The sequence below is a fragment of the Mytilus californianus genome, unplaced genomic scaffold (assembly GCF_021869535.1).
Source record: "Mytilus californianus isolate M0D057914Y unplaced genomic scaffold, xbMytCali1.0.p SCAF_4, whole genome shotgun sequence".
NCBI classification, from domain to species: Eukaryota; Metazoa; Mollusca; class Bivalvia; order Mytilida; family Mytilidae; genus Mytilus; species Mytilus californianus.
In genome coordinates this window covers 37662352-37689054 of record NW_026262690.1, presented here as the reverse complement: position 1 = coordinate 37689054, position 26703 = coordinate 37662352, and the positions used below count along the sequence as shown (strand labels likewise).

Below are 26703 nucleotides of genomic sequence, written 5' to 3'. Positions count from 1 at the left end.
GGATATATCAGATGTAAGCACTTATTGAAATGTTGGTTATGGAGTGACAGAACATCATAAATAAATCTGAAAGTGACATTGAAGAACTTTACAAGATGCTTTTTCTGTTTGTGTTGTTAAGGATTCTGTATGCTTCATACAAAAAAATGTCGGCTGTTAATGGTGCACATTTAGTACAAATAGAATACAGACCGTCTGCTGAATTATCAGTCCAACACACTCCACAAATATGTTGTCGATCAAAACGTCCAGCATTTTGATGATATCATCTTCGGTGTTCTTGTTATGTTAATCAGCGTGGATCTTCACAAAGTTAGATTTTTCATCAATTAAAACAAGGAATTGGTTTCTACGTTTCCCATTTGTGTAGAAAAAGCTCTGTTTAAGGAACGATGTAGTTTTCAATTAAGCATTTAGAATAGTAGTGTAAAGTTTTGAGAAATCAAAGGTTTTGGTATTACTGGAGATTTGTAAAGGTTGTGATTGAAGATTTTGGGGTAGATCTTTAGAATTTTTAAGAATCCATATCTGACTGACACCTCGGGTTGAACGTACCTCATCACAATATAAGACATCTTATTCATTTTTCACTCTAGTTTAGATTATTGACAACACAAAAAACAAGAAGTTACTCCTCACAATTTATAGTATCAAATTGTTCTTCCGAAATACAGACAAGTTAATTGGTTACAGCACAACACAGTATCTATCTAGATTCAATAAATAAAGGCAACAGTAGTATACCGCTGTTCAATAGTCATAATTCGATTAAACAAAAACAAATCCGGGTAACAAACTAAAACCGAGTGATACACATCAACTATAAGAGGAAAACAACGAAACAACTGAAACACTGAACTCCAACAAAAGCAAACGCCAACATACATAGAAACGGACTGTCTGATAACAGCTGCCATGTTCCTCACTTGGTAAGTCATGAATGCTAATTATAATTTTATATACTCAAGAAAGAATAAGGCTACAGTTAAATGTAAATAATAAAACATCTTCATGGATTCCAGGTTACTTTTTAATTATAAAATTACCGAAACAAAAAACATATTGTTTTTTCTACTTTAATGACAAGCCAGGTCTTTACTCTTAAGTTCCTATGGACAAATCAACTTCAAAATCCTTTGTAAAATTAGCACAGAATATGGCCATAATTTTCCATTGTGTCACAATATTAACTTTACGTAGAGTGAAGCTTAGCTATTCAGGCGTTATAATTAAGAGCCGAAAACAAACAAGGTTTTCCGAATGCAAATTAGCAAATATTAGATCTTAATGTTTAGAACAAAGAAAAATAAGGTGGCGAACTGCAACTTGATACTTGTGCTTGTCAACTTTGTAACTATGGTGGTGGGAGAAACACGAGTTTTATTTATTAGGTGTTTCCCGGTTTGTATAAAATATTTATTAGTGGAGTTCGGTGTTTTGACCAAAATAAAAATTAAAATGAAAATGAAAATATAGAAAAAGGTATGATACATTAAGAAGTTTTCATAAAAATAGATCATGTACTGTACTTAGCGACGTCAACAATATCTGTTCAATGCGGCATAACTCAAGTATCCTTTTTGAAAGTGAAACGATATGGGAGAAAATGAATGCAACATTTCGATCAATAGAATTTACTGAACAAATATCTTCTACATTCCAACAAAGAAATGTATTGAAAACACTTAAAAGGAAATCAGTAATAAGTAAATTTATTATTTCTATTTTTTTGTCATGAGATTTAGAGAAAAGAATTTATAACACAAATACTTTTTGGTAAATAACTCATTTAAACTCAAGTTTTAAATTAATCTGGCAAGTTTAAAACTCAAGTGCTAATACAATTTTCATCTGTTTGTATTTCTGTCACGTAGTATTGTCATTTTAGCGATACTTTTTAACATTGTCATATAAGCGGGAGATTTGGCTAGCCATAAAACCAGGTTCAACCAACCCATTTTTTTCTAAAAATGTCCTGTACCAAGTCAGGAATATGGCAGTTGTTATCAAATAGTTCGTTTCTATGTATGTTGGCGTATGATTTTGTTACACTTCTGTGGTCCTGTTGTTCCTTTGTTTTCCTCTAATAGTTGATGTGTTTTCCTTGATTTAAGTTTGTAACCCGGATTTGTTTTCTCTCAATCGATTTATTACTTTTGAACACCGATATACTACTGTTGCCATTATTGGGCAGCATCATATTGTTTCCAATTTTTTACATCACTGATCGATACCTCTGCTGGTGGACTATCAGTCCCCGAGGGTATCGTCAGCTCAGTAGTCAGTACTTCGGTACTGACATGATTTATAACAAACTTTTCTAAATTTGTCCGTTTATAAATTTTGAAATTATAAAGAAACTAAGGTTTCAACTCCCTCAGGAAAAGTTGACCTTAGATGAATTTGGCTATTTGTTTTAGGTATTTTTGTCATATAGCTCTTCACCTGTTTCGGTACTTATGCATCCCTCAGATTTCAAATGTTTGGCATTGAACGTTCCTGATGAAGGTAAATCCAGAAAAGCGCTTCGGACGCATGGAATTATTAAACGTGTTGTTTCCAATTTTTTACATCACTGGGTCGATACCTCTGCTGGTGGACTATCAGTCCCCGAGGGTATCGTCAGCTCAGTAGTCAGTACTTCGGTACTGACATGATTTATAACAAACTTTTCTAAATTTGTCCGTTTATAAATTTTGAAATTATAAAGAAACTAAGGTTTCAACTCCCTCAGGCAAAGTTGACCTTAGATGAATTTGGCTATTTGTTTTAGGTATTTTTGTCATATAGCTCTTCAACTGTTTCGGTACTTATGCATCCCTCGGATTTCAAATGTTTGGCATTGAGCGTTCCTGATGAAGGTAAATCCAGAAAAGCGCTTCGGACGCATGGAATTATTAAACGTGTTGTTTCCAATTTTTTTATCATATAGTGAAAGCAGTTTGCATTCAATCATTTAAGAGAAGAGTGAAAAGATAGAATAATTTAATAGCACTTAACTGTTCTTGCTTGAATACTTGGCTTTGATTATCTTCCTTCAGCGAATGAAAATTATATTTTGATACTTTGACTGATTGAATGATCTTGAGAAGCAACACACACTATTTTCCAACAAAGGTAACATTTATGCTCTTCAACTTCGTACTTTATTTGGCCTTTTTGACTTTTTTTTATTTGAGCGTCACTGATAAGTCTTTTGTGGACGAAACGCGCGTCTGGCGCAAATACAAAATTTCAATCCTGGTATCTATGATGAGTTTAATTACACTATACAGATATTCTATGCATCTTTTTGTATACAATTCTTCTATGAATTCAAAATTTGTTATTGTCTTGGTGTACCACACTTTTTCGTCCTTGATAAAACAGACAAGTATATTCAGTAATAATTTGTTTGACGGGTGCCATGTGTGGAGCGGGATCTGCTTCCCCTTCCGGAGCAACTGAGATCACCCCGTGTTTTTGTCGGGGTCGTGTTGCTCAGTCCTTAGTTTTCTATGTTGTGTTTTGTGAACTTTTGTTTGTCTTTTCGTCGTATTTTGTCATGACATTGTCAGTTTGTTTTCGACGTATGAGTCTGAATATTCTTTTGTTATCATTCGCCTCTCTTTTGTTTCTTTGTCGGTATATGAAACTAATTATAATATGACCTGCTAAAACATTATGCGCTTGAAAAGTTATAAAAAGATACAATTATAAACCTTTTTTTGACGGTCCATGGGGATATACCATATAATAAACACATGTGGCCCAAGTTCAATTGACTCACTCAGTCAATTAATTACCTATAATATTAACTTCAAAGTTGATTAGCATGATATGATGATGAAACCTTTTTTAATCGTCCTCTGAAATTATAGATTGAATAACCTAAGGTAGTTGAACTAGATATGTAGATCGCTTTTACAGTTGTATCAGTAGAAATCATTTTAAAAAATTATCAATGAAGTTAACTTAGAAATAGCAATATTCCATTAAAATACTTGTAACCAAATATGATAAATCTCCTTTCAATATGACAGTCGAATTCTTTACATGAGTTCATCCATGTCTTTGGTAGGGTTCGTGTTTGCACAATCTTGAGTAGTGTGTGCAATGTTATTTATGTTATCTTTTTTTTACCATGGTGTTGTACGTCCTTTTTCCAAAAATGGGTTTTCGTAAGCCTTATGGCATACTATTTTTTGTAATTTTGGGCTAATCGTGTTTTTAAATGCAGGTTCATTTTCCCTTAGTGTTCGTTTTTTTTCATTATAAATTTGAAAGAAAGACGTGTAACTTCATATCTTATTTCACAATGATGGTGCAATATGATATATAAAATCCTATCGTTAACAAACTAAAAGTATTAATACTGTATATAATGTACTCATTCTGAAACTAAATTTTATGTTCACCTTGAAAGAAGAAAGCAGCAGCTTTTCTGCTGATATCAAAGGGAAATTATACAAAATGTATAAAATGTAACTGGAAATTAACGATGTATGCGTTTTAATTTGTGCAGTTATCTATAAACTATACTTAAAAAGAAATTTTGCTTTATGTGTGATTTTTGTGTTTTAACTGTGTGAACATGAAACTAGATTTCTTAATTCCTGAATGAAGCATAAGCATAAATAAAGCTGCATACTCTCATGCACATGCATAAAAAGGGCGTTTTGAATACAAGTTGTACTACATGTCCTATATGCCATAGGTGTCTTTTGGTTATCTGTGTCGTTATGATGATTTTTCATTGACGAATACCCCACACATCCTTTTAACCCCTTCGCCCCCAATCCCGCCTGTAGTCGTGATGGCGACCACCATTATTTGATGGCCTGTATGACCCTCCATACTTTTTTAGAACAGCCCCAGCTCAACTGTCTTTACAGCAGGGACTTCAACCATGCAATTCATGGTCCATACACTCTTCTCAGATGTGTGATTATGAAAATATGGCAAATTTAATGGCCTTTTTAGAGTTCATAATCGGAAAAACGTAAAAAGTAGCCAAAATCAGGTGGAGGTGGGAGTCTTTTTATGGCCACTACGTGACTGGTATGGGCTGTAGGTATCAACTAGTATCATAAATACATGCATATATGGTACAGGAACACAAGGAGGTATAATATGGCCAAAAAAAATCTTTTCTGTAAAATCTAGGTCACCGTTTTGTCAGAAATCGGTAAAAACGGACATTTAGGCATACTTGGCTAGCCAATAATAATTCCCCAGCAAGATTCTCAAGTCACATTTACTTCCAGTCAGTATGGATAGACTGCTGTAACTGTAAGGTAATACTTGAATGACAAAGGAACACAGTTTAGTCATTGTTCACCTCTCAAGGTCGTATTAAAATCGAAAAATTGACTGAATATGAAAATTTTTCAGTAGGGGTGGGTTCAAAACCCACCGGAAAATATACCACCTCCCACCCCACCCGCCACTCATGCCATCCGCCCCCAAATCTCAATACCTAGTTTAAAAGATCAGCATCAGTTACAGCATCAAGAGTCTACTAATTTGCATATAATTTGCATAAGTTTGCAAATTTTCGAAAATGCCTGATTTTCCAGAATTCTCTTGGGGTCTAATGAGTTAAACTAAAAATATTTTTTTCCGATTTTCAACCTTAAACGAGTGTTTTGGTCAGTTTTAAACCCCAAAACGCCCCTAAAACCCAACAGAAGACAGATTTGACGATTTTGATAAAATACGTTTAACCCCTTCGCCCCCAATCCCGCCTGTAGTCGTGATGGCGACCACCGTTCTTTGATGGCCTGTATGACCCTCCATACTTTTTTTAGAACTGCCCCAGCTCAACTGTCTTTACAGCAGGGACTTCAACCATGCAATTCATGGTCCATAAAATCTTCTCAGATGTGTGATTATGAAAATATGGCAACTTTAATAATCGGAAAAACGTGAAAAGCAACCTCTCTCACTTTTCTATACAGTTATAACATAAACTGTAGATCGATACTATTCCATTCATTAGGTTCAACATGCAATACTATAACGGTTATTTCAGTTACAAAAAAAAATATTTGTTTATAAATAATAGATCATATCCTTTTAGGTAACTGTATTTGTTTCATTTTTGAAGATACAATGTTTTTATGTCAGACAGACCATAGCATTGCCCCTTCAAGTTGTAACATTAGTTCCTACAACATATTTGAGGAGAAGATTACAGTACACTGGAAGTTTAATGCCAGCACACGTTTCAACGAAAATGTCTCTGGTATAATACAGCAGCTAATACTCCTGCAGATAGAATTCCAACACTCCCTAACAGTCCAAAAAATCCTGGCACAGATGGAAGGTGTCTATTCATGAAAGTAGATGGAAACGGACTTGATTTTACTCGCTGAAAATTCATAGAATAATTGATAAAAATACATTTCAATTAAAACTGTGAATTTATAATGGTTAAACATGACTTGTACTGAATTCATGAACAAATATACTGATTCGACTGTAGTTACCTGTTTTAATTTATAGCAGTGACAAAAAGTTATTATGACTTAAGGAGAACCGATGTTTGCTATTATTTCTTATATCCAAATAATGTAGTCCTTTAAAATATTTACAAAAGAATAATGCTTCGTTTTTGTCAAAAACAATCTATTGTATATAAAAAATGTAACTCGATCAACTTTGACTTGGATATCAAACATTTTGATTCTCCTGCTGATCATTAAAAATCCCTTTGTCAAACTAAAGAAAAACAACTTAACTTCAAAGTTCCTTTTTTTATAACAATGGTTGTGATTAAAAGATGTTTGAGGGCTTAATAAACTAGTTTGACCTCGCCAAATGCGAATGTGCTAGTCACAAGACAGCAAGAAATCAGTGGTTATCTTTGGTAATATCTTAATATGTTTTTCCTTTAAGGAAGTTGTTTTCGAATGTATATCTTTGAAATTTTTTATAAAATCAACTCATGTTGTAGACTCTAAGCGATTTAAAATTTCTTGTGTATTTCTGTTGCTTATTTATTTAGGTATACTCATATCACATCTTATTCATAATGACATATATTATTATAGTCCCAAAAATTTCACATAATAAATTATATCTTATTTGAACAATAAGTGTATATGATTGCTTATTTGTTTTCATTTATTAAATGGCTTTTTACCTTATTTTCAGGTTCTCTCTGCCAAATTTCTGATGCAGACAATTTTCCCATTTCAGCCATGACCTTAGGAAAAAATCATTATAATTAAATGTCTTTACAAAATAATATTTTACTTTTTCTCAATAATTCTTCTGAAAGTTTACTTATTCACTTCAAATACTGTAGATTCGTTTATTTCCGTGAGTACCAGTTTTCGAGTATTATTTATTGTATTATTGTAGATGATTTGATTTCGTGGTTTTGTTAAATTAGGCATACAAGCCTAGAAAACAACTTTATTATTTGTCTATCACTTGAATTCAATTTCCAACTATATCCACGAACATAATTCCAAAAGAGTTATAATGAACACATAGTTTTATTGACCTTCTCATCTCAAGTGCCTTAGCCGTCATAGAATAGAAGAAAATTAAACTAAAACTTATTAGAAATCAAATACATGTGAGAAGTTCTAACTGAAATTTATGCTTTAACAATATAAGATTTTGCGCCAAGTCCTGCAAGTTAACTTGTTTGATGTATTCTATATATGCATGCACGAATTCTGTATGTTCCTGTCCCAAGTCAGGAGCCTATAATTCAGTGGTTGTCGTTTGGTGCTGTTCTTGTTTAGTACATAAATCAGGCCGTTAGTTTTCTCGTTTTAATTTTTTTACAATTGTCATTGCGGGGCATTTTATAGCTGACTATGCGGTACGGGTTTTGCTCATTGTTGAAGGTCGTACAGTGACCTATAGTTGGTTGTTAGCTTTTATGTCGTGTTGTTTCTGGTGGAGAGTTGTCTTATTGGCAATCAAACCGCATGTTTATATTTTTATATATGTTGAATGCAATAAAATATATCTTTTACCAACAATGTTATAGTAGCTGTTTACTTAGTAGGAAAGTGTTAAATTTCCTACAATCATTGTCAGATTCTAGAATCAAATTAGGTTGAAACAGATAACCGTGTTGATCCGCATGCGTGTTTTAATAACCTTATTTTACAGAAGTACTTTCTTACCTCTCTGGCACTTCGTTCTCCAGCTTGTACAGCACCTTCCATATAACCAGACCATTCGGTAGCAGTTTCTGTTCCGGCAAAATACATTTTACCAACCGATTTTCTAAGTTCACTGAAAAATAGTAAACAGTAAAATAGGGCAACAATGTCCTCTATACTTTCATTTTATCAAGGGCAAAGAGTTTGAGCGACAGTTAATGCTAATAAAGACTACTTACATCTACGAGATCTAGGTAAGGGAGTTTCAAAAGGAAAAGAGAAATACTACTATCTACAGATCAAAATAGCAATTTGCAGTAAAGTCAATTTTCACCTACACATGTTGTTGTAAAAAGTAAATACGGTAATAAGTCACAATTGATATATGATAATCGAGAAAAAGAGGGTGGAGTTATGGGTATGACAGGTGAACATATCCATAAAAAAGTTACTCGAAATCATGAAAGCGTCCGTAAAATATTTTGAGAGATAACTTCAACTTTACCGCTCGACTCCAATCTTAATTGATTAGGATTGTCAGTTTTCCTACCGAAAGTCGGTGTTTCTCTATGGGCGCTCCGGCTTCCTCCAACAATAAAAAATGACCGCCACGAAATAGCACAATAGTGCTGAAAGTGGCGTTAAACACCAATCAATCAACTTTACCATTGAGAACCTTTGGTTCAAAAGCTTCCTTGTAAATGAAATCCTTATACGAAACGCAAGGCCTAGAATTAAAAGGTATTCATGTATTCCATATACAAGTGCTGCTACTACAATGTTGCTGCATAGAAATGGAATGTTGAATATGGGAAAAGACACCATATGTGTGGGTTTTTTTGTATTTGATAATAAGAATTAGTTAGTTGTGTATCAATTAAAACAAGTAGAATGATCAAAATGATTTTGAAAATAGAATAGATGTACTTGGTTTAGGAGAAAAACATAATGTAAACTCCGTTTTATGTAGGAAAATTGAAAACTAGATTGTAGCTACTGTGGCTCTTTCTGGAGCGAGCGAATGTACTCTGGAGGGATAATTTTTTCTAAAGACCAAGAAAAAGTCTTTGGAACTCATACAGTTTTGATTATCTGAAATGTGTATACATGGGTAAACACATGACATGATTTCATGTTTTTCATGTTGGCAGAGATCAAAATGTTTAATCATTTTCTATGGGCCGAAATTTTTTTTATTATATTGAAATTACACTTTATTTTCATTTCATTATCACCTTGACAAAATTCTGATTCCAGTTTATACACGCATCTTTATAATCAATATAACATAAGGGATTACATTACATGTGCCCTCACATATGACTGCATTCAGAAAAACTGATGATTGCACCCAAAAGTATAAGTTGTCAAATCCAAAACCAAATTGTATGTATCTCAATAGATCCTTCAATTGTTGGCATACTTATGTGATATAGCCCCTTGGGTAAGTAGTCTCAATGGGAATTGCGTTGTAATTTGGGTATTCAGTAGAGGGAAGAAATACCCAGTTCTTCAACTTTCTTTAAAATCGAATGGAACATACAACAAAATATATAAGTGAACTTTTTTTTTCTAAATCATTGTGTTTAAGTAATGTTAGGCATCGAAGTGAATTGTCTATAACTAACCCGAAATGAATTTTAGTTTTAAACGAACAGTTTGATCTTAACATCAATTGAAAATTCTGCACCTACACATGCTAAGTCGTTATAAGAGTTAAGTTAAGTTGAAAGAATTGGATGATCAGGCTGAATGAAACGTCCAATAACAATATCATTTGCATTGTTGTTGATTCTAGTATGTACGACAGAGAATAGACGATATTTAAACTTGATTATTCACCATGGCTTTAAATTTCGGATAGTTACTAATATCAAGGGCTGGTCTTTATGACTTTTAAAATAAACTTTCATGTCCATTTCAACCCAATGATCATGGCTTCTTGGAAAAAAATTATTTCTGAATGCCAAAGCCAACGATGATATTGGATATTGAAATACTCAAAGCTTATGTTATCCTCTGTGCCATATACCACATAAACAATATTTAATTAAGAATAAATAATAGCTGTGTGGTTACCTTTAATATTTTAACTGTAATGCTTTTCATGTTTATTGACATTCCTTTACAATAACTTACCCATATTCGTCAAATATTATTCAGATTTTGAACTTATCTATCATACCTGCCAAATTTGGTAAGAAATCCAGGTGGCATCATTGTTGTATAGCATCCACCAGACCATTGCTCTGCAGGCCAATTTAATTCTTCATAATGTTTAGGCTGTAAGAGAATGAATGTTCGAACATGAAGGTATCTTTGGTGATTTTATTTATCAATATACTTTTAATTTACAGGTTAAAGTTGATAACAAAAAGTTATTACTGCATGGCAGTACTTTTTACGTCATTGAGTTATCTAAATTGCATCTTCTATGTCGGACCTCTTTCATCTACACAGGAACAGATGTAATGTTTTGTTGCACATTCCAAACCTCCTGAAAAGTATTGAAATTACTAAGCAGATGGTGTGTTCCACTGTTTACAACATATAAATACGTTGCACAAAAATAAACTTACATGTTTGGCTTGGTCTGATTTAAATACTTTTGCATAAAGTTCTCCAATTCTTTGTTTTCTTTCATCTCGCGATAAGACTGATAATGTTCTTGCTTTATCCGCTAATATAAATCTGAAATTATTTTTTTCAAACTATTCTATTTATAACTAAAGATGATTGCTTTGATATTCTAGCCTTTGCTATTTCTAATAGCATAAATCGGACTAACTCTTGTTACTAGAAAACGTTGCAATACTGCAAAAATAACCTCACTTTGAGATCTTTTCATTAATAAAAGATATGAGTCTTAAGCTTTACTCAAAAAAGTTATTTTACTACTAACTGTATTTTATAAAGATGTTAACATATGTAAAATATCGATTGGGTATTCCTTGCCTCATATCTATCTTAGCCAAAATCTATTTGTAAAATGGCTATTCTAGATCAATGATATCAATTTCGACAGGTTTATTACATCATAATGACATCACAAGTGACATTTCTGCACTGACGTGTCCAGATTAAATCAAGCTGTTCGTATACCAATGACATCAACATAATTGTAATAATTTGGGCAATTTCAGTGGACAATTAATGGTTCTTATCACATCTTCTACACTGATGTGCGAACGGTAGTTTCCAACGTTTACACAATCTGGCAAGACGGAATTTAACGAAATTGTAAATTGAAAAAAGTACCCTTTGAAGTAAATAAATACTGTTCAGAGATTTCTAGTGCCATGAATGAAAAGCTGCACAGAACCTCTTCCCAGACCGTTTCAGTTTTCATTGTTTATCATCTGAGCACTCTCGAATTACCTGTTGTACAACCACTCTAAGCCATTTTGTGAGACTTGGGATTCTATGTTGATTTAGATCATTTTCATATTGAGAAAGTCTAATGGAGTCATATTCGACTGTGTCAAAATCTTGAATACCAGTGTGTTAAAGAAATTTAGTCTGATGTGTACAAAATTAAAAGTATGTGTATAGAGAACATTTGTATCATATTGAATTGATCAATGGAAGACCAATTGTTGTCATATGAAGAGGATTTCAAAATCTTTTTTATTCTAAAATAGCCGGTCTAACTGTTTTTCTATGAGAGTCCAAGACGAGACATTACAATTATGTGTCTAACATAGCAATACACATCATATTTTCGCTGAACAAGTTTATTTAAATTAGTCTTACCCCATTAGAGCTGGACATGAACCATCAGGATTGACATTATCCATGGTAAATCCTATAATGGCATCTTCATCATCAATAGCCGAGGATCCACAAAACCCTTTTAAGTTTGAAAATAAACGCAATTACAGATTAGAAAGATGGTGTTTTGTGTAGTTTTGTTTGCTATTTCTGTGCAGGTTTTTGTTGAACCTAATGCATGTAGAGTACATAAAAAGTAGTTACATATGACCTCACAAATCAGTGCATATTTCAAAAGGAAATCAGCCGACAGTATATATACTGGTAGTAATTTTACTGCCAATACAAAAGTAGGAAGATGTGGTATGATTGCCAATCAGATCTCTCCACCAGAGACCATTGACGTAGAGTTTTAACAACTAAAGGTCACCGTTATATCTTGAACAATGAACAATGAGCAAACCCCATACCGCATGGCACGCTATAAAAGACCTCAAAATGATGATTATATTAAAATATGAAGAACAGTTCTGGGCTTCGAATACCATTCATCTTCATATTCGATACTGGACGTTTTGAGTCAATCTTGTTCCGTTTTGATGTAAATAATATCTCAACTAATTTAATTAAATGAATAGGATTGGTAGGAATTATAAAGATAAAAGGTTCTAACTGTTAACAAACTTAAGAAATACAGTAGTATAACAGCAACATCATTTCAAATGTTCTAAATGTTATAACAAACAGAAGAGTAGTATACCAGCAACATCATTTCAAAGGTTCTAACTGTTATAACAAACAACACAGTAGTACACCAGCAACATCATTTCAAAGGTTCTAATGTAAGTAGCAATTTTATTTTATAACTTCAATTTAATCGTCATACCGTCTTTTCTCCAGAATGGTGTGTCATAATACATAAAGGTTTTTATTACAGATCCCATAGGCATACGCTGAATCAATTGATTTCGGTTTGCCGGTAATGGAGGTTCATATACTATTCTGTTTTGTAATGGTACTGGAACTGACATTATTACATATTTTGCCTGCAAAAATAGTTAATAAAATACTGATGAAAATTCTGTCCATTTAAATAATTTTCGAATACAGCAACAAGAAGTTTTTAATTTTAAAAAGAAAACTGACGATAATGTCTTGAGATAATGATAACATATTTCCAAATAAAATCATACGGAACAATGAAATCCATTTGAATATTATATAAACGTTGCATTTATATAATATTGTAATAATTATATTTATAATGTTATCTCGTCCATCTAAGCATTAACAAACATAAATTTCATTAGTCAAGCTATGCCTTTTCGTCGGTTTCATCTAGGGTTAAAACATCAGAGAGAAAAAGTTATACGAGACTGAATCTCGTAAAAGGTAAAAAAAATATAAACCATAGAATAAAAAACCCATAGAAATACAAAGTATAACCTGTGCGACGTCTAATCTAAATATTACTGACCATATAAGTGTTTCCATGAAGATCTTTGATGGTGGCATCGTTACCATTCTGCTTTATATGACAAACAGGACAGCTGAGGATAACTTTTTCTATAAAATGTCACAAAAAGAAAAAAAATGAGTAATTTATTTCTGATATTTTGATACACATGACATTTAAAAAGGAGAACATTGTACATTCACAAACCTATGGTTTTGCAGCAATTAAACATATGTATTATCGTTTTGGTATAGAAGAGAGGCGAAAGATACCAAAGGGACAATCAAACTCATAAGTCGAAAATAAACTGACAACGCCATGGCAAAAAGCTAAAAAGACCAAAAGACAAACAACAGTAAACACAACACAACATCGAAAACTAAAGACTGAGCAACACGAACCATACGCAAATATCGGGGGTATAGGCAAGATAATATGAAATATGAATGTTAATAAAATCGGACCAAGTATTGCCCGTCTACAACTAACTCGAACCTTCTCTTCTTATAGAAAATTAGTATTTCTCTGTTCCTAGAATATGACTTACCAAGAACTATGAATTATATATGCACGAGAAAAGCATTTGGTTTATACCATCACAGGAAATCGGAAGGTATTGCTGTGTGTTTGTTTATTCTACATTGGCTAGAGGTATAGGGGGAGGGTTGAGATCTCACAAAACATGTTTAACCACGCCGCATTTTTGCGCCTGTCCCCGTAACAATGTAGACAACCGTAGTACTTTTGTTGTTTAAAATACTGAATCATTTACCTTTAACTTGTTTGTCATCCGGCTATCGATAACATTAAATAATTGAAAAATACATTTGTAAACACATTTGGATTTTCATTGTAAAAACTTTAAGTCGATGGGGTTAATTCACAAAATATCTTAATAGGAAAAATACTCCCACGTTGTGATCATTTCAGAGTAACCTACCATTTATTCAATGCATAGGATTTGTTTGTGAAAAGAGTTCCGGACGATGAAAAAAAAATCTTTTTTTAAATGGATAATTTTCACATGGATCATCGTTTGAATCATTCAGTCATACATAGAACTCATATGATTAGTTTGCCTTGTATATTCCAGTACTACACAACTCAATTGCCTCTATTTATGTATATATCTGTGTGTATATATTATTAATTAAAGACTTTTCTGCTTGTATAATGCTTTTATGTAAAGGGGAAACTGTTACGCATGTGTATGATCCTTTTTGTCTCTTTGACCAAAGACAGTGGGTCAAAAACTAAATTGCAGTACTCGTCGATATATCATTCTTGTATTTCACGAATTTGGGTCTTTTTAAACTTACAAAACTTATTTTCTTGTAACGTATTTTATTGTTGAAGAATTAATGTTGCTCGTTTTTTTTATTTTTTTTGTCTTTTGTTTGTGTCTCGTTGACATACAACAGGATCCCCTTTTCTTCCTATTTAAAACATACGAGATGACATCAATACCAAATTCATGACACAAAATAACTGAGTTAAACTAACAGCATAAGAAAGAAAAGGAAAAAGCACTTTCATGGTTGTACTTATTCCCGAAGTCACAAATGTGGTATTTGAAAAAAAATGTTGTAAATCAAAAAAAAAAAAAAAAAAAAGAACAAAACAAATTTGAATGTTTATATATATATTAAAAAAAGTTACGTTGTGTAAATTATACCAAATATTTCAATTTCAATCCATATTAATGTGTTGCTTTGTTCCGCTTCGATCAAATTTTGACCACATCTTAAAAATTAATTTCCTGCATAATACATATATTATATGCACATTTTCATTGCGATCTTAAAAAGGAAGAAGTTGATATATAAACTGCCGTCAATTATTGCGTGTTCGTTTAAAAAAAAAATGAATTGATTCTAAAAAAAAAATTGGAAAGGAAAAAACATACTTTGTTTCAGAAAAAAAGGGGAAAAAACTAATTGATTTACACTTCAAAATTAGGGACGAAAAAAAATACGACACTAAGATAAAAAATGTAATGTTCATGTATGTGCATGAGAAAAAAAAACAATCCCCCCTCACACAAAAAAACCAACAAACACACACTCAGAAAAGGAAGAATAGTCGGTGCATAATCAAGCTGCTACCAAGGGTTTTTCACAAGTATAGTAGTTAGAAGAAAAATTCCAGTTTCAAAAATACACCAAACTATACATTTTACCTACTAGTATTTCGTGAAGTAAATGCAAATTTCATATGGCTTGGTCCAAATAGCTTTTTACTGTCCAATATCTTGCAAGTACGAAAAAGACCGTACGAAAGTATATTTTGCTTTGTAATTGCACAACTATTGAAAGTTGATCATGCATTCGTTCTAAAATAAAATTTTACACAAGATAAATGTTAAAAGATTCTAAGTGAAAAAATTAGACAACCGCAATGGGTTAATCGCTTTGACGTCCGAAACTTTTAAAGCTATTAAAATCAATTTTTATGTTTAAAGAACGTGCAATATAATAAAAATTGTTTATCAAAACATAACAAAAACGCATGTAAAGGACGTTTAAGAATTCAATATTAATCAAAACACAAAGATAATTCCTGTACTAGTTTTTCAAATTATTTGATTTGACGTTGAGGCGTTGAGAACCTTTGGTGACCCCACAGTTTAAATGTCTATAATAAATACGACGTGATAAGTGGGCGTTACAGACGAACGTTCAACTAATTTAACCCAGTCAATGGAAGACTTGAGCGCGTCAAAAAATGGTCTCGTCCACACTGTTATGCAGCGTCTGCATACGGAGTATATATCTCCCAGTTGATACGATATTCCAGGACTTGTATTTCCTATCATTATTTCCTTGATCGAGGGTTGCTGCTCACAAGGAAGCTATTTGCCTTGCATCACGGTGCGGAGCTATTAGTTTCAGTCGATATACACGCCATCTTGAAATAATTACTTATCACATATAGATTCTGTTTGGTTGATTTATGATGTGGCTGAGATACAGCAACAGCTATTGGCTTAAATGAGATAAAGAATTACAGACTTTTCTCGTCTCAGGATAAGACATCAAATGCCGGAAAATTAACTATGTGTATTTCAGTTCCGATCATCTGTCATTAATTCATGTTCGTTTTATTATGCATATATTGCACACTGAAATTCAATATTGAAATATCAATTATTAATACGTGTTTATTTGATTTGTTAATCTGCAATATTTACAAAAAAACATTATCTGTATTTTATAACTTCTGCTAATCTAGGCACACCTCCAGAGAGGCACACCTCCAGAGTCGTGTCTATTTGTAAATGTTTTAATTTTCAACAAGTAAAGTGAACAAAATTTTAAAAGCATGGGTGTATAACGCACACTCTTAAAGTAGAACAACATCATTTTCACTGAAACTAAATATTTATTGCTGTTTCTTATTTATTTTAATTGTTGTAAATATCTTTTGGTTGTACAAGTCTTTGTTTACTCCTTGGTTTTGATTGTTATTGTCTTCATCACTCGAAATCATGTTACTCTTAATCAACATACCTAAACATTCATATATATCTAAATAAAAAATTATATACAGAACTAGCAATCAAAATCGCAAGTCAATGACTAGTTGAAAGAACTAGAAAACCACACTCCACAAAAACACATTGACAACTAAACACTGAACAGTCAGTTTAAAATTTCAGAATAGTTCATCTTAATATATATAGAAAAATTGGCATTCCAAGTCTAAGACATCCATTTTATAAAAATACCAAGAGTTCCAAGTCGTGAAGTTGAAATCATCCCTTAGTAAGTTTTACGGACGCCATCACGAGTTGATTGACCGTTATGGAATATCCGTTTCACAGATGCCTAATGTCGTAACTATAATCCCGTCCCCTTATGCCGAATGTGACCTAACGAATTAGACTAATTACCGGGTTTGTACTAACATGAGCAACACGACGGATGCCACATATGGAGCAGGATCTGCTTACCCTCCGGAGCACCTGAGATCATCCCCAGTTTTTGGTGGGGTTCGTGTTGCTCAGTCTTTAGTTTTCTATGTTGTGTTTTGTGTGCTATTGTTTGTCTGTTTGTCTTTTTCTTTTTTAGCCCTGGCGTTGTCAGTTTATTTCGACTTATGATTTTGAATGTCCCTCTGGTATCTTTTGCCTCTCTTTTATCTGGATACAATCGTTCATGTGTAGCATTTTTATAGTGCACAAAAAGCCATTAACTGTGACCATAAAGATTAAATACTAATATTCAATTGGACAAAAAGTGAAAGTATGTTCTAATGATAAATCAAGGAAAAATCAGTCACGCATAACATTTTTACTTCGGATGTAAAACCATCCACATTGTGCTCTAGAATTGAAAACACTTATTTTCTAGTGAGCAAGAAGGTATGTTTAGTGTGACGTCCATTTTCACTGAACTAGTACACATTTTTGTTTAGGGGCCAGCTCAAGCCCGCCTCCGTGGTAGGATTTTCTCGCTGTGTTGAAGACCCATTGGTGGCCTGTTTTCTGCTCTTTGGTCGGGTTGTTTTGACACATTCCCCACTTCCATTCTCAATTGTACTAGGTTGTTATCTCTTTGACACATTCCCCATTTCCATTCTCAATTGTACTGGGTTGTTGTCTCTTTAACACATTCCCCATTTCCATTCTCAATTGTACTGGGTTGTTGTCTCTTTGACACATTCCCCATTTCCATTCTCTTTGACACATTCCCCATTTCCATTCTCTTTGACACATTCCCCATTTTCATTCTCTATTTTATGATTATGTTACTAGTTTGCGTATGTGTTATTAATTATTCAATTTTTGGATTCATATATAAACTATATACAATATTTTTTTCTAAAAGTGCTTAACATATTTGTAATTTGATATTTACTGGTTAAATTTAAACTAAAATATTGCACTTGAAATATATGCGAAAAAAGCGCAAGGCCATATTCATATTTAAAGCAAGTGTTTCGGTTTCATGAGTTAGAAAACAAACCTTTTCCTAATTTTTCTGCAATCCGTTTGCTTATCTGTTGGGAACCGCCTACAAATTTTCTTTCCTGAAATGAAAGACGGTTTTAATATAAATATAATACTGCCTCTTAATTGTAGTTTCGAACATCTTTCCATGGTGTTTCTGTAAATGCTCTTTTGTTCCGACGTTGGAAAGTTCCGTGCGGAAAGAACTAACTAGCCGAAAAGTTCCGGAGGAACTTATTAACTAGTTACTTTGTTTTTCCTCTGGTTTAAAAGTTCCACCGGAACAAAGTGACTAGTTGAAAAGTTCCAACGGAACATATCAACTAGTTAGAAAGTTCCTTTTTGCCAAATTAGTCAAAACCGGAACTAACAAACTAGCACAAAAGTTCCAACGGAACTTATCAACCAGGCAGAAAGTTCCATTTGGAGAATTGATGCAAAGTAAAACAGCAACATATTATATTTGAACCTTTCAAAGGGAAACCAAGATACTGATTACAAAGGTCAAAAGGAACTTATCAACTAGCCACAAAGTTCCTCTTTGGCAAATAAGTCAAAACCGGAACTAACTAACTAGCCCAAAAGTTCCAACGGAACTTATCAACCAGTCACAAAGTTCCATTTGGAGAATTGATGCAAAGTAAAAGCGCAACATATTATCTTTGAACCTTTTCAAAGGGGAACAAAGATACTAGCCACAAAAGTCAAACGGAACTTATCAACTAGTCACAAAGTTCCTCTTTGTTAGAGTTAGGGTTAGGGTTAGGGTTAGGTTAGGGTTAGGGTTAGGGTTAGGGTTAGGTTAGGGTTAAGGTTAGGGTTAGGGTTAGGTTAGGGTTAGGGTTAGGGTTAACTATTCAACTAGCTACATTGTTCCGGGACTTTTCAACTAGCTACTTTTTTCCGGAACTTTTCGACTGCACTCGGAATAAAACAACTAGTTGGAAAGTTCCATCGGAACGAAATAACTAGTTGAAAAGTTCCGCCGGAACAAAGTAACTGACGGAACATAGTGGCTGTTACATTTCGACTTCCATGTTATAGCGGTGATGGTAGTTGCAAAAAGTTAATAGTACAGTTCGATAAATAATTCATGTGACCAGTAAGCAAGTTATGTGCTTTAAGGATTAGAACAACCTTTAGCGGAATTTTATATATATATATGAGATTTTTATCCTAAAGTTACGCTAAAATATAATGTTTTTTTTAATTATGCATTAGAATGTAGATAACTGTATTGTATATTGAGCTTGGATACGTGGGCTTAGTTTTATTTTCAAAAATATCCGTTAACCTATCTCCTCTACACCAATCTTCATTTTCCTACAAAGTTAAGTAAAACGTAAAAGACAGAGGTGCAAGTTTGACGAGGAAGTTCTTGTAAACAAATTGATACATCCTTTTAATTATGTTATATTCGTGTTATTTCAATGATATCAGCAAGAATAATGTTAACTAATTAATCTAAATTTTGTTATTTTAAATATTTTCAAATACAAAACCTGACCTGTCCCCCATTTTCAGTTGAATGTATCCTATTCGAGCCACCACACTGACGAACATACCACAAAAACCACAACAAAGAACTCTCTTCTGGTTCTGAAGTCATATTCACGTTGATAAATGCTGTTCCACATCTTCGTACAATACTTAACAATTTGTAAATACAAAAAGGTATGACATTTAAAAAGAACTAAAAAGAGAAAACAAACAAACAAACAAACAAAACAAAAACAAAATAAAAATTAACAAAACAATAATAAAACTTTAAAAACATGCTGATAATAAAGTGCAGTTTCTACAGAATATTTTACTACATCAAAGACATCGTTTAATCACCTGACCTCCATTAGTCGTTGAATAGATTCGCATGGAACCTCCTGCACATTTAACATACCAAAGCAACCATAATAAAGATACCTCATAAGGTTCGGAGGTCACATTCACTTGTACAAAGCATGTTGCAAAAGCTTTGGCTGCACTATGAAACAGAAAGAATATGACACATTTTCCTCTAACAAATAAATCTTCCTCAACCAAATTACATTCGGTATTCAATGATCAGCGTTTTGTTATTATAATCTATCATTGTTCCTTGCATTCAGTGCACATCACTGAAGCCTTTGATATTTTATAGTTATAAGGTATAGATATAGTTTTGTTTTGAACGTTATTTATAGTTTATTAATCAGTAAAATATGTCACGTGTTAAGAGTGAAAACTTTCTTTCAGTTTGATATACATTTATATTCATATCATTTGTGTCAGATATTTAGTCGTCTCTTTTGATTTTATTTTGTGTCGGATATTTTAAAAGTGGTCGTTTTAAATTTGTTTTTGTGTCAGATATATAGTTGTCTCTATTCAAGTTTATTTTTGTGTCAGATATTTAGTTGTCTTTGTTGATTCTTGTATTTCGTATGTCAGATATTTAGTCGTCTCTGTCGAGGGTTTTTGGTGTCAGTTATTTAGTTGTCTCTGGTAAAGGTTTTTTGTGTCAGATATTTACTCGTCTGTGGTAAAGGTTTTTGGTGTCAGATATTTGGTCGTCTTTGGTAAATCTTTTTGGTGACATATACTTAGTTGTCACTTGTAAAGGTTTTTGGTGTCTGATATTTTGTCGTCTCTTGTAAAGGTTTTTGGTGTCAGATATTTATTCGTCTCTTCTTATGGATTTTGGTGTCAGATATTTAGTCGTCTATTGTAAAGGTTTTTGGTGTCATATATTTAATCGTGGTAATGATTTTTTGTGTCAGATATTTACTCGTCTGTGGTAAAGATTTTTGGTGTCAGATATTTAGTCGTCTTTGGTAAAGGTTTTTGGTGTCGGATACTTTGTCGTCACTTGTAAAGGTTTTTGGTGTCTGATATTTTGTCGTCTCTTGTAAAGGTTTTTGGTGTCAGATATTTATTCGTCTCTTCTTATGGTTTTGGTGTCAGATATTTAGTCGTCTATTATTAGGGTTTTTGGTGTCAGATATTTAATCGTGGTAATGATTTTTGGTGTCAGATATTTTGACGTCTGTTGTAAAGGTTTTTTGGTGCCAGATATTTATTCGTCTTTGGTAAAGGTTTTTGGCGACAGATATTTAGTTGTCTCTGGTAAATGTTTTTTGTGTCAGATATTTTCTTGTCTGTGGTAAAGGTTTTTTGTGTCAGATATTTACTCGTCTGTGGTAGAGGTTTTTGGTGTCATATATTTAATCGTGGTAATGATTTTTTTGTGTCAGATATTTACTCGTCTTTGGTAAAGGTTTTTGGTGTCAGATACTTAGTCGTCACTTGTAAAGGTTTTTGGTGTCTGATATTTTGTCGTCTCTTGTAAAGGTTTTTAGTATCATATATTTATCGTGGTAATGATTTTTGGTGTCAGATATTTTGTCGTCTGTTGTAAAGGTTTTTGGTGCCAGATATGTATTCGTCTCTTGTAAAGGTTGTTGGTGTAAGCTATTTTGTCGTCTTTGGTAAAGGTTTTTGGTGTCAGGCATTTTGTCGTCTCGTCTCTTGTAAAGGTTTTTGGTGTCAGATATTTGCTCGTCTCTTGTACAGGTTTTTTGGTGTCAGTTATTTAGTCGTCTTTGTAAAGGTTTTTGGTGTCAGGAAATGACGGAATAAATATTTTATGTAATGATCTGGAAAGGTAAATTAAAGTCAGATAAATGTAATTACAAAGTGCAGGTTAGGAACTTACTCAGGAATCTTATGAAAAAACCATAAAATCGGACTCTAGGCTCCTTATTGAGATAGATACTAAAATAAATAGATAGATTGACGAATTCCCCGTTTCCATTCTCAATTTTATACTACATGAAAAAAATACTTTCATAAGAGGTTCAAAGGAAACAAATTTCCATGTCAAAACTAGGGAAAACAACAACAGAAAAGAGATCAAATTAAGCCTAGAGTAGTTTACCGATGTTCATGTCACGTTAATAGATTAAGAATAGACAAACCAAGGCAACAGACAAAATCTAAGGGAATCGCATGAACTCCAAAAGGAGCGAAACCGGATCTGTCGATAGGGTAAGTGTCTCCTGCTATGTATGCATCACTTGCCATGCGAATTCAAAACCAGTCAAAATGTCACACTCGCGAATAGGACACAATCGGAAAATTACTCAAATTTACTTTAGACTTTGTCTTCCCAAACTTTTTACAACGTTGCCTTTTTAAGAAATAAAGCTTTCTGTATTACATTGTAGGGAGCCATGATAGCTATATCGGTAGATTAGTACTTTGATATTGCTTCGTGTTACTGCGAGCTTCAGCGTACGCTCTTTTCTGTATTCAGTATACGCTCTTTTCTGTATTCAGTATACGCTCTTTTCTGTATTCAGTATACGCTCTTTTCTGTACCTTTTTGATATTTGAATGAAACAGATTTAAAAGGGGGAATTGGGTACTCAAAGAAGAAGATCAACTCCTCCAAAAACATGTTAATGAGCGAAAATCACGAATCTCGTCCGTGGTTAACTGTAGATATATTTCATTTTTTATGGCAGATACTTGGTAGCCTATATTAAACTTAATCAGAACATGATCAAAGACTAAGGGTGATTTTGAACATAATATTTTGTATATATTCACTTGTTGATTGATAAAAACCGTATGAAAACTTGGGGATGCATTTTGTGGTCTGAGGAAACGGTATGATAATCTCAAGATGTATTTTGTCGTTAGATGAAGACCGTTTGATAATTTCAAATGTATTTTGTGTAATTCTGTTGCTATCTCATTGATGTATAATCCACGTTTCTTATGATTCTATTTTTGACGAACGTCAACAAAAACGAGAGCGCTATACCATTGTTCCGAAAAGATATTGGAAAGAGATAATTGATGACATTAATGAAATATAGAGTCAGGCTTGATAATTAATTCTTACGCTGTCCACACATTTTTATCTAAAAATTCTTTTACTGTCATCGAATCCCACTCCTTTGCCTTCGGAGCATTCCATGGTGCCTCCATAGGTATCTAATAATTATTAAGTTAAACGTTATTTGGGCAAAATGAATATCAATGTGCATCTTTGGAAAAACTAACCCTTAATCGATAAATGTATTTGTATGTTCTGTTCGCAGTAAAAAAAAATTCCTGACGGTATTCACTAATTAACCAATGTTATTTTAAACAAAAAATTTACTGTTTGAAAAATAATCACGATTATATTATATGAGTAAAACAAATAAATATATTTTGACACACTGTATTCTTTGATCAGTAAAAATCGTCATTATTTAAAAAAGCAATACCAGTTAACGTGTTTTCTTCATATTGTTATGAAATAAAATGCCAATTCATTTCTTTTCTCTCATCGCTAGGTTTTATAAGATGCAAGACAAACCTCTTCGCCCATTTGGTCTATAAGTCGAAACAAATTGTTCATATCCATGTATGCCAGAAAACTTCCCATTGGTGGAAATGTTCCAGTGAATCTTTTTGACTTCCCCTAAAATTGAAGAAACATACATCTGCTATTTGAAGTATCCTGTATGAGAGTATAATTATTCACATGTGAAATTTTATAAATTCATCAATTTGCAGATTATTGTAGTAAGTGAACAGGAGTTAAAGGATTTCGGTTTAGAGGTACAGATTGTCTAGGGGGAAGTTCAATTCAATGATCCGTGCTTTGATTGACTGATTGATTGTTGGTTGCTTAACGTCCACTGGCAAATATCTCATGCATGTTAAGAACGATCCAGGGTGGGAGAAAATTGCTATAAAAATGATCAGATGTGGTATGATTGCCAATGAGATAACTATCCGACAGAATATTAATCATGTAAATCAAGCATTCCTTTCATGAGAGATTTGTATGTAGAACGGCGTAATTTTATGTCAGCATGATAAGTATTTTGAGCTTGCTTACCAGCATTCTTTTATACGGAATAATATTTTAGGATTATTATTTTTCGGTTTGTACTTTGTATATATATATATATATATATATATTATTATGTGTTCATTTGAAAAAATTCACGCCATGTCCTATACATATTTCGGTTCAGTTCATGTTCCAAGATGTATGAAGCTTTGAGTTTTTCGAGTATTTCCATAGGAAAAGGAGAGAAAAATATTTTCGTTCACTGATGATCGATCATCTTAATATAATCTGGAGCAGTATTGTCATTTTCTAGCATTGCACCGGTTAAGGTGGTTGCACACATAATGGCCGTATAAGACAACAAAATGTAAACGAACACATTACTTGACATCTTCTACTTCTGAAAACACGCCATGTTGCATGGGCGTCAAGATGATGCCACTTACCTTTGTATAAAAAATAACATCTTCGACTTCATTTGTTAGGTATGTCTCGATGCCAAATTCATCTGCTAATCTTAAGATACGGTTTTGAGTTGGACCCACGTATGCACCACCTAGGTCGACATATTTCACTTTAGGATTCTTAAATGAGATTGAATAGAAATAATTTAATTATAATCGATTCCATTATATATACGATTGTATACACTTTGCAATCCGTGCGTTATTGATTGTTCATATTGTTCTATATAATCGCAATCATTATGAATCTATTTATAAGAAAAAAGTAAAATCACAAAAATACTGAACTCCGAGGAAAATTCAAAAAGGAAAGTTCCCAATCAAATGGCAAAATAAAAAAAAAAACAAACACATCAAACGAATGGATAACAACTGTCATATTCCTGACTTGGTACAGGCATTTTCTTATGTAGAAAATGGTGGATTGAACCTGGTTTTAGCTAGGTAAACCTCTCGTTTGTATGAACTTATTCCTGTTATTATTTTAAGATAGCTGATCATTTTGTGTGTGTGTGTCATATTTTTAATATAGTTCTTTTCTTCCTGTTGTTTCTCTTTTGCGATCTTAACCTGACTTAGTCATTCCGATGTATAATGAATGACCAAACATAAAAGTCCGTATTCAAGCAATAATTTGTTTAACAGTAAAGCAGCACATATAGTTTGCCCATATATACGTCCCATATATTAAAATAAGAAGATGTGGTATACATAATTTGTTTAACAGTAAAGCAGCACATATAGTTTGCCAATATATATACGTCCCATATATAAAAATGAGAAGATGTGGTATAATTACCAATGAAACACCTATCCACAAGAGACCAAAATGACGTAGATCTAAGCAACTACATTTCTAGAAGGTGTCTAGTTTCTGTGTCATTTTTTAAGTGTGTAATAATTTTGGTATCTTACGTGTTCTGTAAATGTCCGACCACCAACTCTATCTCGTGCCTCGAGTACTAGAACTTCAATTCCCTTTTCATGTAGTAGCTTCGCAGCAGACAAACCTGTTAATATACATTATTTCGTTCCATTAGTATTATTCTATCCAAATATAGTTGACTGTTTTTGACTCTTCCACTTGATCAAATAATAACTGGTTCTTTCTTAACGTCAAATATCAAGGCGTCAAACAGTGTTTACCCCTTGTGTATATTTTCTATGGTGGAACGTGTTATTCTGACATGAGTTCATTAAACTGTTTATTTTGGTTTAAAACGGCCTATAATTCTATATGATTTGCATATCTACAAATACTTGAATGTGATTGGTCCGTTAAAATTTCCCCTTGGTTAACACTTCGATAGACCATGTTGCCGAAACTACTTTCGTGACATATGTTTAAACAGTTTTTTTCTAGAGATTATTGGTGTGTAAACTGCCCGCTGACTGACTGCACCGTTTTGTCTTCTTGAATATCAACAGAATCATATAATACCATTCGGTTTATTCAACTATATAAAAAATTCGATGTCCTGTATGGCATTCGATGGCATGGTATTGGTTGCGAAAATTTGATATTTTTCATTTAAATGCAATATTTCTATTTAATTGGTATATTTCTTCATTTAAATGCAATATTTTTTATTCAAATGGTATAATTTGTCATTCAAATGCAATATTTTTTATTCAATTGGTATAACTTGTCATTTTAATGCAATATTTTTTATTCAATTGGTATAGCAGTTTTTTTTATTTATATGCAATGATTGCATTATGGGAAATTCTTTGACGTCACAAGGTCAAATTTGCAACAACGTTTGTGATTGGTCGGTAATTGTTTGGATTTCTCCCCTTTCTTTCTAAACATAAGTGACCAAGAATTATAAAACGCGTCAGAATATCGCAAATTATATTCTATTTTCTTCTTCTTTATATCTTTTGTTTGTTTATGAATTACATGCACTCCTATTATGTTTTCGTCAATATCAAATAGTTCTTATATTGTTAGCATATCAACAAATACTTGAATATGATTAGTCTGTTCTGGGAACAGTATATCTAACGGGAAATGAATCTGATACGCTTTTCAGTATAAAATTCATAAAATCTCGGACTCCCCGAGACTTCCCGAGATTTACGGATTTTGGTAGCGTCTGACTGAAAAACTATCAGAACTGCTCAACAAATAAACCACATAACTCTAATTATAAAATAAATACAAGTTTTATCATTTAGTA

The 26703-nt window shown here is 32.8% G+C and overlaps 2 protein-coding genes across 4 annotated transcripts in view; one reads left to right on the top strand and one right to left on the bottom strand.

Moving 5' to 3' along the window:
• LOC127698259 (disks large homolog 1-like) overlaps window positions 1-26703 on the top strand; it is a 428947-nt gene that overhangs the window by 43503 nt on the left and 358741 nt on the right. The window lies entirely within an intron of this gene.
• LOC127698272 (amine oxidase [flavin-containing]-like) overlaps window positions 5958-26703 on the bottom strand; it is a 46989-nt gene continuing 26243 nt past the window's right edge. The window contains exons 2-15 of one of the 2 annotated variants that reach the window (XM_052201662.1): window positions 25436-25530; window positions 24503-24640; window positions 23574-23678; window positions 23112-23203; window positions 20066-20207; window positions 18243-18306; window positions 13297-13385; window positions 12706-12865; window positions 11862-11958; window positions 10688-10799; window positions 10294-10391; window positions 8130-8241; window positions 7127-7189; window positions 5958-6352 (exon numbers count right to left, since the gene is read on the bottom strand). In XM_052201662.1, coding sequence (XP_052057622.1) covers window positions 6209-6352; window positions 7127-7189; window positions 8130-8241; window positions 10294-10391; window positions 10688-10799; window positions 11862-11958; window positions 12706-12865; window positions 13297-13385; window positions 18243-18306; window positions 20066-20207; window positions 23112-23203; window positions 23574-23678; window positions 24503-24640; window positions 25436-25530 — 1511 coding nt within the window. In that variant the 3' untranslated portion in view covers window positions 5958-6208. Of the gene's footprint in view, window positions 6353-7126; window positions 7190-8129; window positions 8242-10293; window positions 10392-10687; window positions 10800-11861; window positions 11959-12705; window positions 12866-13296; window positions 13386-18242; window positions 18307-19733; window positions 19876-20065; window positions 20208-23111; window positions 23204-23573; window positions 23679-24502; window positions 24641-25435; window positions 25531-26703 lie in introns of both variants that reach the window. The other variant, XM_052201664.1, reaches the window with a different exon arrangement.